The sequence below is a fragment of the Zootoca vivipara genome, chromosome 12 (assembly GCF_965207765.1).
Source record: "Zootoca vivipara chromosome 12, rZooViv2.hap1.1, whole genome shotgun sequence".
Classification (NCBI taxonomy): Eukaryota; Metazoa; Chordata; class Lepidosauria; order Squamata; family Lacertidae; genus Zootoca; species Zootoca vivipara.
Window position 1 is genome coordinate 52,980,241 of NC_142595.1, and position 13,671 is coordinate 52,993,911.

Consider the following 13,671-nt stretch of genomic DNA (forward strand, 5'->3'; position numbering starts at 1 on the left):
CAGAGGCACCAGTCGCAGCATGAAGGTTAAAAGGAAAGGAGGAGGAAAGTTACTTCTCCCATCGCTGTATCCCCAGAGCCACCTTGCAAGCAATGACAGTACAGTAAAATCTTCTTCTGTGCAGGCTTCCTCTTTTAAAGGGTCATTTTGCAAAGCGTTACAAAGAGCCTGCTGATCAGGTTATTAGTATTTATACGTAAGCGGTTATGTATGGCACTAAACAGGGCTTCATAAGCAAGAGGCTGATCCCTGCAGCAAGGAGCTTCCGATATCAATCATTTTCACTGCTGTGGGAGGCAACAGAGGAAGGAAAGGGAGAGGTGATCCCAGTCTCTCCTGTCCCCTCCAGTTTCTGAGCAAGGAGCCCACAGAGGAAAGCATGAAGACCCAAACTGAGCTGTGGGGACCCCAGGGGCCCCGGAACACCAAAAGGCACACTTTTTAAAGAGGGCCTGAAATATAGCAAGGCAACACTTATCCAAAAACTCTCAGGACTCTTCCTGGTAACCGAATAACCAGGGTGATACTCTACTGGGGTAAAGCGAGATGGTGGAAGGGAACCTCAGCAAATTCAGGTGGCAAGAGTTAATTACGGATGACGAATATTCATAGAGCAAGTTAGATTGCGCAGGCTAGCTAACAACCATGGAACCAACCCAGTCGAAGGTGGGGAGCTGCCTGCCAGGTTAAGGGTTAAACAAGCATTTTAAAATCAGCAGGAAGGAGATTGCAGGGCCCAGACAGAAGTCTTTATAAACACAGAACCTTGAAAGCGCAAGGGAGGAAATGGTGGGGCGGGAGAGGCAGAGGGGGGGAAGGTCTGCCTACCCATTAGCACAATCCGGCTTTTTAAATCAAAGCACACGCTTGTGCTCCCCCCCCCGCCCCAAAATATGTGTGTGTGTTCCGATTGGGAGTCAGAAAGCAACATACGCAGAGAGAAGGTAGGTCTCTCCCCACCCCCTGCTTTGCTCACCCCACCATCCCTTTGCTGGGGGGACTGGCTCTTCCTAATCTCTTCCCCCCCCCCAGCAGCTGATCTAGCGAGCGGGGGACGGACTGAGAGAGGAAAAGAGACGGCAACCGCCACCCACAAATATCGACTGCAGCAACCAGGAGGGAAGACGGAGCAGCGGAGCGGGGCTGCGTAGTGTGCGTGGTGGGGGGTGGGGAGGCGGCAGAAGAAGAAGAGAGAACGAAGAGGCGAACCCGCCCCCTCCCCCCCCCGGTGCTGCAGGTTGCCAGAGGAGGGGGGGAACACGGCAGGGCTCGCCCCTCCCTGCAGCAAAGGCTCCTCGCAGCCGCCACCGTCCCCGCCAGGCCCCCTCCTGGCGCGCCCCCCAACCCAACCCACGGACTGCACCGGAGGGGGGGGGCGTCACAGCTGCAGCCCCCGCCTCCCCTTCCTGCTGGCATGCTCACCCCTCCCAGCCCCACGGAAGATTTGGGGGGGGGGTTAGTCTGTGCCATGGGAGGGAGGAGCGGGTGGAGCCCCCTCCTCACCATTCCTGTTCCCTTCGCTTCTCCTCCCCTCCCGCCCCCTGACCTTTGACCCCCCTCTCTGCCCCCATCCCCTGCTCACCCTGAGGGCGGAGAGGTCGATGTCGTCGAGGCTCCGGGCGGGGGCCGGGTCGGCCATGGCGGGCGGCGGCTGCTCGTCCCCTCCTCAGTGCGGCTGCTGCCCCATCTTCTTCCTCCTCTTCCTCCTCCTCCTCTTCGCTGCTCCTTCCGCCGCTTCCTTCCTCCCTCGCCTCGCTCTTCCCCCTCACAGACGGACGGACTGACTGACAGGCGCCAGGGAGGGAAAAGCAGCGCCGCACTGCGCAGGCGCGGGGGGCCGAGTGGGCGGGGGCTGTCCCGCGCCGCGCAGGCGCGCTGAAGGCGGCTCCCCGCGGAAGGCACAGCGCACGCGCGGCGGCGGGGAGAGGCGGCTCCCGCGCAAGCGCCTGGAGGGCACGGAAGAGCGGAGCGTGGGGAGGGCGAAGAGGCTGGGAGCACCGGAAGTCACGACGCGGAGAGGCCCTTGGCAGCGCAGGCGCAGAGGGTGTTCCGCCCCGCCTTCATGAGCGTGTGCGGAGGGTAGAGGGTGGCGGAAGGAATGTGGCCAAAAGGACGTGCAAACACGTACGGGAGGCGGGGACTTGCACATAGTAGAATACTTTAAAAATTCCTTCAGTAGCACCTTAAAGACCAACTAAGTTTTTGTTTTGGTATGAGCTTTCGTGTGCATACACACTTGCTTCTGTAGTATGCTCGATGGATGTGTGGCGGAAGTCGGAGGGTCGACGCTAGTGCTCCGAGGCGCATGCTCCGTGGAGCGGCGCGGAGAGCCGGCTTTTCCCGCCTTTTTTCTAGCGGCTGTTTTTCGTGAGGTGAAAAAGCCCCACAGATTCGTCGTGTGAAGAAACTCAAGGACAAAACACCTGATGCACCCAGACATTGTCCCTATCGAGATCTATATTTCCACAGAAAACACCTTCTAATGCTATCTAAAACAATTAAAACTGCCACTCTCATTTTAATGCATCAATTGGATTACTTCGTGTAATCTTAACCACCCCGCTTCATAGGCGGCTTCTTAGTGCTTCAGAAATAACCACAGCATCATCACAATCAACACGGCCCAAAATAAAGGTTGTATTTATTGTTATTTTACTTCATTAAATTAATACGCCGCTTCATTATTACTATTTATTAAATTGGATTGGTTTTTTTAAAAAACAAAACCAAAAGAGGTTTGCCAAAAGAAGACGACAATAAAATCATTAATAAAAGCAAAAATAAAATAAAACTACAGGTGCCCCAGCATTTTGGATATCTGGCCAGGCTGGTTTAAACTTTAAATAAAGATGGGGCCCTGTTGCTGCTCTGAGGGAGGCGAAGCAGATTCAGCGCCTGGGACTGGCAGCTATGTTTTAAATATCAGGCCGTTTGTCAATGCTTTTAAATATAGAGAGCCAAACTAAGACCTGGGAGAGATCAGGGTTGAAGGGGCAACAGGACATTGTGTTGTGTTGCATTGTGTTACAGATCCTCTTCTCAAATGTAGGCAATGGACACGATCCGGATCATCGGTCTTAGAGGGTTGCCATATTTTGAAGAGCAAAGAAGAAGACGCGACGGCAGCCGTTCCAAGCAAATAATTACAATTTGTCTCAAATTTCACCCCTGAAAAAGAGGAGCTGTCCTGCGAAAAGAGGACACATGGCCACCCTGCCACTGGACTATGGGGCGAAGAAACCTTGTCGTCATAGGAATGGCCAGAGCCATTTCTCCTCCATCCCCCCCCATAGCAATTTCCTCTCCCCCCCCCCATGGCTCCCATCGCTTATTTTTCTCGAACGTTGTCGGCGGCTGAAAGGAACTATGCTCAAATTGACCGGGAGGCTCTGGCGTTGGTCGCAGGAGTAAAAAAGTTTCATGACTATGTTTATGGGCGGCCGTTTGAGCTTGTGACTGACCACAAGCCATTGCTGGGGTTGTTTGCGCCAGATCGGCAGACACCCCAGATTTTGTCGGCCTGCATGTTGCAGTGGGCTGTGTTCTTGTCAGCTTACACATATGAACTTGTGCACCGAGCGGGTAAGGCCCTGGGCCATGCAGATGCCCTCAGTCGGTTGCCATTTCCGGAGCCGGCTGAAGACCCCTCGCCTGCGTATGGTGTTATGTTATTGGAAGATCTACCACAACCCCCTGTGAGTGTGGTGGATGTGGCTGCATTTTCAGCTAAAGATCGCACTTTGGTGCGTGTTTTGGACTGGGTGTGGAGGGGGTGGCCAGAGGGCAAAGTCCCAGAGGAATTCCGGCCGTACAAGTCCCGACGAGATGAACTGTCAGCTCATAAAGGGCGTCTACTGTGGGGAAGCCGGGTTGTGTTCCCCCCCAAGCTGCAACAGCGAGTGTTGGAAGCACTGCATGAGGGTCATCCGGGAATAGTGAGAATGAAGGCATTGGCTCGCAGCTACATGTGGTGGCCAAAAATGGATGAGGCCATCGAAGAATGGGTGCGGAAATGTCAGCCATGCCAAGAATCAAGGCCAGCAATGCCTCAAGCCCCAGTGCAACCATGGGAAGTTACCAAGGAGCCATGGTCACGGTTACACATAGACTTTGCGGGGCCCTTTCAGGGCCAAACATTCCTGATTGTGGTAGATTCACACTCTAAATGGTTGGAGGTCATACCAGTGACCCGCATGACCTCAGGGGTTGTTATACGGAACCTGCGAGCTTTGTTTGTGACCCACGGACTGCCCAACACTCTTGTGTCAGATAATGGAGCACAGTTTACATCAACAGAGTTCAAGGATTTTATGGACATTAATGGAATCCGCCATGTTACCTCGGCCCCATTCCACCCATCTACAAATGGTCAAGCGGAAAAGATGGTGCGCACCACTAAGGACGCACTGCGGCGGATAGTTTACGGTGATTGGCACCAGTGACTCTCATCCTTTTTACTATCACAGCATGTAACACCACATTCAACCACTGGGAGGAGCCCAGCAGAGTTATTAATGAGGAGGTGCCTAACAACCCGTTTAGATAGACTGCACCCGGATCGTGCGGCGGATCAGCGGCAGTCACAGGAGGCTACCAAGGCACCTCGGATTTTCCAACAGGGGGATCCTGTCTACACTAAGAACTATGGGTCCGGCCCTGTGCGGATTCCGGCTACAGTTTCTAGGCCGACCGGTCCTGTATCGTATGAGGTCGAGGTAGAAGGCGCAGGTAGTCTTCGCCATCATGTCGACCAACTTCGACAGCAGTGGCCCATCCGGGAGGATGAATCAGCCATAAGGGAAATGGAGCAATTGCCGGAGCAGGTCAGCAGAGAACCCGTAATCACCTGTCCCCCTGAGGCAGTTGAAGTCCAAGTGGAAGACAGCAAGGCCAGGCCAGTAGGAGCGGAGAGTGGAACTGAGCCACGGCTTGACATTGAAGAGACTCAGGCAGGGGACAGTCCCTAGGAGCCCGAGCTCAGACGGTCCCAGAGGGTGCAAACCCGTCCACAATATTTGGGAGACTTTGACTGTGGGGTTGTACGGGGGGATGGGAATCAGATGTTTCATTGTGTGTGTCACGCTCGATGTTGTTGTTGTTTTTATTCTCAACCAGGGTGTCCTTGGCTAAGAGGGGAGGGGTGTTGTGTATTGAATAGCAGGCACAACACAGGAGCAGAGTAGCCAGGAAGGAGTTAAGGCTAGGAGTGACTGTCTTAGTTAGTTTAATTAGTTTCACCTGGAGTTTGTAGTCTGGCCCAGTTGGCTACATATATATAGCAGTAGGCTGGGAGTTGGTCTTTGTCTTTTACTTGTCTGCTGTGAATAAAGAGATTGTCACAACCCCATTGCCTGGACTTATATGTAACAATTTTTATTCGATTTCCAATTTTTTACAAACTGACTTCCAGTTAAACAGTTCCACCTCCACCGTGTTTCCCTTCAAAGCTTTTTCTACTGTGTTATATGCCAATTTCTCGTCTTTACGGAGCACAAGTTACACCAGATTTGAAACGGCCCAAGATGTCTGCAGCCGTCTGTGAGACTCTCTGGATCCCACTGGGAGAAATGGCGACAGAAAGTCTTAGGGCGCTTTCAGGACTAATGGAATCTTTATTATTGCTTTAAAACGGAGACTCTTCTTAAGGCACCAAGGACGCAGCACTGCTCGTTTCTTGCTGCAACGGAGTCATGTTTTGCACGGTTCCTGCTGTTTCCCGCTGCAGCGGCAGCCGAACCGGTTTCACACCCAACTTGAGGCGCCGGCTTTAAATGGAAAGTGGTTCCGAAACAAGGGAGGTTGAGAGAAGGGGGGGTCGCTAGGCCTACTCCGCCAAGCTATGGGGTGCAAAAAAAATGGTGGGGTGCTCCGTTCCAACCTCCTGGAAGCTTTTGGATATTTGGAAAATGAGACAGGACCTTCCTCACTTAGGAATACAAAATTAGTGCCGGTGGAAGAGAAGCATTTGGTGGCTGTAAACCAGGTTGGCGAAAGCCCTTAAACTAATTCATGTCTCCTGGGGGGGGGGTGCAATGACAGAAGTTACCCTAGAGGGTGGTGTCCCGTCACCCAGCTCTGGCCGAAGGCAGAAAAGTTGTTCCTTGTCCAGAAAAGCTGGATCTGCAAATGCACCCAAGTCAGTCTAAGGGGGAGAGAGGTTCACAGGTCGCACACAGAGTGCAAATGCTCTCTTCTCTGTGTGTCTCCTCCTGTTTTTCCCTCGGGGCTCCCCCCTTCTGCTGTGTCAAGTCCACACCTCCACGGGGATCATGCCCTCCTTGCTGTTGAGAGGGGGCAGAAGATACTCCTCGGCCAGGAACTCCAGAGGAAAGTGGACCAGGTGGCCTTGCACCTTCTGCAGGTGGTCCCGGGCCAGGATGGGGCTCTCAGAGGCCAGGCTCTTCTTGCTGACGTGATCCTGCAGGTCCTTCCGGGACTTCACGGCGTCGGTGGGGAGGCAGGAGAAGACCTGGCGGAGAGGAGGAATTGCGGGGGGAAAGAGAACAGAATGCCCAACATTAAGGCGCAGGCCCAAAACACCTGTTGGAGTCCGGGTGCTGTCCCCAAGGAAGATCCTGGTCCAAGGGAAAGCTATGGGGCAGCAATGGGGAACCTAAAACCCTCCTTCCCAGGAAGATTTTAAGCAGAGGTCGAGTGGGTGGCTCTCCAGGATGCTTCCGTCGCGATTCCCACATTGCCGGGGGCTGCACTGGATGACCCCTTGGGGGTCCGCTACACACCTTGTCATAGATGCTGGTGTTGGACGAAGCTGTGGCTTGCCAGACATCCCAGAAGAAGCGATCGCTGAGCGGGTCTTGAATGTCCAGGTCAGAGGCCACCCCCAAAACGCATCTGCCAGGGGGGTAGGAAAAAGGGGTTTTGCCCAGGTCAGTGACACATGAAACCGCTTCAGCCCTGGGCAGACTATTTGTTCTCCGCTCTGACTGGCAGCGACACACCAAGGAGGGTTTAATTTAGAGAAGAGGCGACACGGTGGCAGCCGATAAAGAGAGGCAAGGCAGGGAGAAAGGGGAGAGAGGACAGTTTTGCTCCCTCTTGTCAAAATAGCAGAAGTTGTGGGCAACAAAAGAGGGTGGACGTTGGGAGATGCAGAAAGATAAAATAAAGTCCTTCTTCACGTAGCCCCTCATTGAACTATGGAACTCTCCCCTGCAGGAGGCAGCAAAGGCCACCGACCAGGATGGCTTTCAGAGAAGATTGGGACCCCGAGTTCCTTCCCACCTGCACTGCTGTCCAGCCAGACTCCCGCAATGGGGTGGGGTGGGGTGTCTCTAGGCCCTGATCCTCGACTCGGTTCCTCCCTTACCCCTAGAAGACAACCCTGCTGGCACCCACCTGAAGCAGTCGAGGCGCAGGCTCAGGGCAAACTTCCCCGCCTGGTACTCCTGCCCGCCCATGACGGACGGCACCAGATCTGTGTCCTCGACCAGGACGGCCAGCTCACTGTCCCTCTTCCCCAGAAGACTCCGGTCGTTGATGTTGGCAGAGCCTTGGGGCAGGAGAAAGCAGGGAAGCATTAAGGGAAGGGGGGCAGCCCGCGCTGGATGCTGCGAGTGACCTCCTGCGGGGAGAGGCGTTCCCAGGGGCCCCCTCCTCACCGATGATGACGCGCCGGTCATCCGCAATGAGCATCTTGCTGTGGATGTAGACCAGCTCCGTCAGGAGTTTTCCCTGCAGCTCTCCGTGGGTCCTCAGCCCGCAGAAGGAGATGTAGCTCTTCCAGTCGTCCCCCACTTTTCGAGGAAAGGGGGGGAGAGGTGGGTGTTAGCGGGACAGCGTTGCGCCTGGCCTGTGGGGGCTTCCCTTTCTGATTTCAGGGGGGGGGACTCTGGAGCTTGCAAAGAGTGCAGAGACAGGAGCGCTTCAGAGCATGTGTAAAGCGCCTTTCCCCTCGGCACTGTGGAAGCTGATTCGTGAATTGCAGGGGGTTGGAATAGATGACCCTCGGGGTGCCACCCAACTCTACGATTCTGTGACTTAGCCCAAATATACCTGGGATTGTAGGAGAGGGATTTTTTGCTAGGGGCAGCACAGCACAGCCCCACAGCGGAACCACAAGCCCCCTCTGCGTCCCCCTTAGGGGTCCTTCCGACTCTACGGCAGCCTCAGGCGAAGAGTTTTGAGGTCCCCCAGTGAGTTTGGGGCTGGGAGGGGGGCAGAAGAAAGCTTATCTTGCCACCCCCCTCCCTCACACTTACTGACTGCCTTGAGCCGGCTGACGATGGATGCCTCCCCACGGCAGAGTGTCCTGGGAAAGAAGGCGGGGGAATTAGACAGCGGAGTCACTTAGATTGTCCCCCACCAAATTCACCCCCTTCCCCACCACCCTGTTGCCCCCCCCCTGCTCCTCAGCTCTAGCTATCAACCCAAAGCACCCTGTTGAGAATGCAGAATGTGGACAGACCCTCCCAGCCTGTCTTGGGGACCCTCCTTGACACCCTGAGATAGGGTGGGGTGCAGAGCAAGAACCTTGTGAAACAACATCTTTGGGAAAATGGGGAATGCCTGGGGGTGTGTGTGGGGAAGAATCTACAGTGCAATTGCACCTTACGCAAGGGTTTTAGCATGCAAGCTCTTTTCAAGTGGACCTGGTTTGGGGGGGGGGAGTTTTTAAGCTCTCTCCCTTTCTTGGGGGGCAAGGCCTGCTCAGTGCGCTGGGTCTGGGGAGCTCTGAAAGATCTTGTGGGGACCTGCGATGCTTGCACGAAATCTCATGGAAATCTGAGAAGCTGGTGTGAGATCTCACAGGGATCTGGGAAGCTTGCACAAGATCTCAGGGGGGATCTGCTTTGCCTAGAACTGGCACACTGAGCAGGCTGTGTCTTTAGTTGCCTTCCACACTCACACCCACCCATCCTGCAACTGCTTCCCCCCCCCCAGCCCCGTTTTCCAAACTCACTGGTAGGTAAAGTGCAGAATGGCCTGGATAGAGTTTCCTCCGCCCTGGGCGATGTCTCCCTCAAAGCCAGGCAGCAGCGGGAGCAGGACAAAGACCCGGAATGGCTTCTTCTCACTGCAAGTGTGGGGAAAACCCCACCGGGGTTAGTGGCTGTGGCCCCCAGAAGCACTTCCTGGCTCCAGAGTCCCCTGCCTCTGGGATTGCTTGGTTTTTTGTTTTCCCCCCATTGTTAAAATTGTTTCCCCCCCCCAATACCAAAACCATTATTGCAGAAGTGAATATCAATTAGGGAAAAAGAGGAGGCCAGCAACAACAGTCCTTGTACAAAAAACAATAAAACCAGCAATACTTTAAAACACGCAAAGTTCAAGTACTGAATGCTGGTTAAAATTCACAATGGCTTTCTAAGCACCCAGACAGGCTTGTCGAAGCAAGAATGTTTTTCAGCAGGCGTCAAAAAGTGTACAGCTGAAGGCTGACATCAATCGGCAGGGAGTTCCGGAGTGTAGCGGCTGCCACGCTATAAGCACAAATTATACCTGCTCCCACCATGGATTCAGATGGCATTGCAGGGGGTTGGATTAGATTACCGTGGGGGTCCCCCCTTCCAACTCTCTACAATGGTACCTTGGTTTGCAAACGCCGAAAACCCGGAAGTAAGTGTTTTCGGAGGTTTTTCAGAATCCAAATGCCCAATGTGGTTGTCAGCTATTGTTTCCAGGGCGCCTGCACCAATCAGAAGCTGCGCCTTGATTTTCGAACATTTTGTAAGTCAAACGGACTTCTGGAACGGATTAAGTTTGGCGTTTTTGATTTTGCTATTTATTTTGCATTTTTGTTTTTGAGGCTTTTTCAGTTAATTTGTGGAACCCAGTTCAGCTACTGATTGATTGTGTGACTGTGGAAATGGATAAAAGCCAAACAATTACTATCATCAGTGCAGGTAAGCAAATAAATATATTAATTTTATCATCTTCAATGCTGTCTTATTTATTTTATAGTACAGTGCATTGATTATTGCTTTCATTTTATGGATAAATGGTCTTGTTAGATAGCAAAATTCATGTTAAATTGCTGTTTTAGGGGTTGTTTTTAAAAGTCTGGAACGGATTAATCTGTTTTGCATTGCTTCCTATGGGAAAGCAGGCCTTTGTTTTGGAACGGACTTCCAGAACGGTTTAAGTTTGAGAACCAAGGTACCACTGTAATCAAAACAAAGGACTCCAATAATCAGATCCACATTCCATTTTTCTTAATTCATTTAACCCTTCTTCAGCTGATCCTATTTTCACTTTTTTTTTCTTTAAAAGTGAAACGATTTTATAGCTAGTTGGAACCGATCTATCAGATCTCTAGCCATATATAAAAGGAATAATCAATGCACACTTTTTTGCCAGGCCGGCATTGGTGTTTTGATTTTATGGGAGCGCCTCCGAGCCGAGTTAAGGAAGGCGGCAACTTGAACCTGGAGGCCTGGAGTGTGCAGTGCAGCCCTGGAAAGGGAAGCGGTTTGCCCCACTGAGCATGCGCAGAGTGCTTACCCCGCCCCCTGCTAATGAACCATTGCAGCCAATCTCAATTTGGGCCCAAACAGTGGCTGACGGGACAGACCTGTGGGCAAGCAGCACTCGGTCAACAATGGCGTCTCCCACGGTGTTGATCACCGAACGCCCGTCTGCGCAGCTTATGAAGAACTGGTTCTGGGGCAGGAAGAAAAGAGGGTGCATGGGTGAGGGAGGAGAGAGAGGGGGGGTATGTGCTGCAAAAGAAATCAATAGACACCCCCCTGCCTTTCCCTCCCCAAACCAGGGCTCCCCTTAAGCTGCCTGGGGGCATGTGTTGCATTTTAAAAAAAGCAGCACTCTGCCCTTCCTCAGAGACCCTCTTGCTCATCGTTCTTCACTTTTTGTGATTAATCATCTGCCACCTTAAAAGCAGTTCAAAGTGAAGAGATTTCCTGGCTTGCATGTAGAACGAATGAGACAAAGCGATATGGTATTGAGAAGCTTCCCAAGCAGCTGTTTTAAAAACAGCTTCCCAGCCCTTACATCTGTAAATCCTGGTTGACAGTTTGTAAGCAATGCTTGCTGAACGTTTAGAAGCTTCTGGAGAAGCAGCTGAGCAGAATTTCTGGGAGCTAAAAGCAGGACTTCCTTCGCCCTGCCAAAGCTCCTTACCCAACAAATTAAGTTACCGGTATACAAAACAGCCCACATATGTGAAAAAATATGTGAAAATTAGCAAATCCGCACAATTTGGATTTGTCAGAGAATTACTTTTCTTGGCTTCCCACTATTTAGCGGGAAGAAATTCCAATGAAAATCCTCGTTATTACATATTTTTTGCATGGCTGTTTATTTGTATATATTTTAAAATATTATATATGGGTGTTTTATGATGGCCTATATTTGTAATGCCTGATAAAGGTTTGGCGAAGTAAAATAAAATAAAATAAAATAAAAGCAGCTCAAAGCGACTCGCAATCATGACAGAGTCTTCTACTGCCCCACCCACAAATTTGACTTCGCTCCCCGACTCCCATTTCCCCCATCCTTCTCCTTTGGGAAGAGGAAGAGTGTCCCAAACAGACTCAGGGTTTCAGTCTCACCCCCACCCCATGCAGCTTCTCCCCCCCTTCCCCTCACCTGTCCCAAGACCTACCTCAATGTACAGGTAATGCTGGCTCTCCTTGATGACGCTCAGGTAGGCGTTGTAGATCGAGTGTTCGTGGAGGCCGGCCGACCAGCGGTCCACAGAGCGCAATACCTGCCAGAAACGGAGGGAGGCAAAAAAGCTGCTTTCGTTCAGCTTTGGTTCCTACAGCCACAGAACGACAGCCCTGCGAGGCGGGGCAGGCCAAGCTGGAGAAGGTGCAAGAAAGAGCCCAGCTGGTCTGGGGCTTCTCCTTGCGACCCTCCCTGTCTACCCTCACCTTCCCACGCACCCCTCACAATTCCCAGACATTCTGTGTCTGAAAACCAAAAACAGGTATTGCCGGGGTTGGACTAAATGACCCTGGGGCCCCTTCAAACGAAAAACCAAGCTCAAAAAAATCCTAGAGGGCTTCGAGAATATCTTGCTGGATCAGGCCCGTCTGGTCTAGAATCCTGTCCCTGCGGTTGCCAACCAGGTGCCCATGATGGGAAGTCTGCCAGCAGGATCAGAGTGTCACCCAGCCTCTCACCTGAACGTTGGTGGTCTGTGCTCCTGGCACAACGAACGGGACCTGCAGGGGTGTCGCTCGAGGGGACTTGGGGAGCAGGTAGGGGTAGTCTTGCCCTTTGTATTTGGGCTTCATGGTCTGGGGGGGAGGAAAAGCAGGAGGGAGGGGTGAGACACCCCCCCAAAGGCATCTTTGCCCAGCAGAGGAGGCCATGGAGTCCCGGATCTGCTGCACTCAGACAGTCTTAACTGTGGAATTTTATTTATTTGCAAGGGGGGTTTATTGGCTGAGGGGCAGAAGAGATATTTGTCGGCTCTGCTAGCATATCTGGGGGTGGCGGGGTGATGTTCAGCTCCACCATCTCTACACCCCCTTCCTCTCAACATGCACCTCCAAACACCTGAAGGGCTGCCCCACGGAAGACAGAGGATCCAAATTGCAAGAAGGGAGATTCCGAATGAGCCGCAGGGGGAAATTTTGGAGAGGAAGAGCTGCTGCACAGCGGAAAGGGCTCCTTTGAAAGGGGATGGACTCTCCTTCTTTGGAACTTTCTCAATGGAGGTGGGATGTTTACCTGCCAGGAATTCTTAGCTGCGATTCCTGCATTGCAGGGGGCTTGGACTGGATGACCCTGGGGGGGGGGTCCCTCCCCACCCTACAGTTCTGCGATTCTCTACGGTTCTGTGATCCCGCAACTCACCTTGGTGAAGTTCCATCGCTGGATGAAATGCCGCGCAACGTCCCGTGCGGCCAGGCCGTGAACGGCCACCCCAACGTCCCTCCACGGCATCCGCGGAGTCTGGCACCTGTCAATGAAATCTGACCCACACCGGGCGTTAGCCCCCCAGGCAGCATGATCGGGGAGGTGCTGGGGCCCTGGAAGCCCCCACCACCAGGCCCCCTTGGGCCTGATCCAGCAGCCAGGCTTAAGGGGCATTGCAAAGTGGAGACACTGCAGAGGCTGGAAAAACGACCTGGTCTATCCCTACACCTTGCCTCTGGGGGCTTCCCCACATACCAGACCCACTGATGGACCATGGGGCTTTGTTTTGGGGGGAAGGGAATATGCACGGCATAGCACGATAGGGAGAAAATTTCTTCCCTCTCTCCTAACACTGGACATCCAACGAAGATGAATGTTGGAAGATTTTTTTGAAAAGTCATTTATAACACAGCACACAGTTGAACTATGGAACTCCTTGCCACCATGGCTATGCTCTGTCAGAGGGAGCAAGGCTTCTGAAGACCAGTTGCTGGAAGCTGCAGGAGGGGGCTCATATCCTGCTGGGGGGGGGCTACTGGCACTAGGACTAGATGGGCCTGATCCTGCAGGCACTTCTTACGCCTAGAAGCTGTGGGAGGGGTAACTTTCCAAAACGTAAAAGCAAATAAAATTCTTTTTTGGGAGGTGCACCAGTACAGCTGCCACCACCACCTTGCAACTTTGGGGGGGGCGCTGGTGTGTGGGTGCTTGCTTCTCCCCAGAGAACAGCCATCCCTCTGGGTCTGCACCCCTGGTTCCCTACTCAAAGCGAAGGGCCACCGTAGTTTTGCTGTTAAGACAAGAGCACCCACTTTGGAGGCGCAA

General features: G+C 52.9%; 2 protein-coding genes across 8 annotated transcripts in view; both read right to left on the reverse strand.

The window, feature by feature from the left end:
• Nucleotides 1–1,825, reverse strand: part of MINK1 (misshapen like kinase 1) — a 54,314-nt gene extending 52,489 nt beyond the window's left edge. For all 6 annotated transcript variants that reach the window (XM_035134510.3, XM_035134511.3, XM_088655505.1 and 3 more), the window contains exon 1: nt 1,583–1,825. In XM_035134510.3, coding sequence (XP_034990401.3) covers nt 1,583–1,639 — 57 coding nt within the window. In that variant the 5' untranslated portion in view covers nt 1,640–1,825. The remainder of the gene's footprint in view (nt 1–1,582) is intronic.
• Nucleotides 1,826–5,347: 3,522 nt separating this feature from the next.
• PLD2 (phospholipase D2) overlaps nt 5,348–13,671 on the reverse strand; it is a 28,083-nt gene continuing 19,759 nt past the window's right edge. Inside the window, exons 16-25 of one of the 2 annotated variants that reach the window (XM_035135827.3) lie at nt 12,784–12,902; nt 12,105–12,221; nt 11,582–11,686; nt 10,532–10,620; nt 8,921–9,034; nt 8,220–8,269; nt 7,620–7,754; nt 7,357–7,510; nt 6,741–6,852; nt 5,348–6,469 (exon numbers count right to left, since the gene is read on the reverse strand). In XM_035135827.3, coding sequence (XP_034991718.2) covers nt 6,245–6,469; nt 6,741–6,852; nt 7,357–7,510; nt 7,620–7,754; nt 8,220–8,269; nt 8,921–9,034; nt 10,532–10,620; nt 11,582–11,686; nt 12,105–12,221; nt 12,784–12,902 — 1,220 coding nt within the window. In that variant the 3' untranslated portion in view covers nt 5,348–6,244. The remainder of the gene's footprint in view (nt 6,470–6,740; nt 6,853–7,356; nt 7,511–7,619; nt 7,755–8,219; nt 8,270–8,920; nt 9,035–10,531; nt 10,621–11,581; nt 11,687–12,104; nt 12,222–12,783; nt 12,903–13,671) is intronic. The other variant, XM_088655507.1, reaches the window with a different exon arrangement.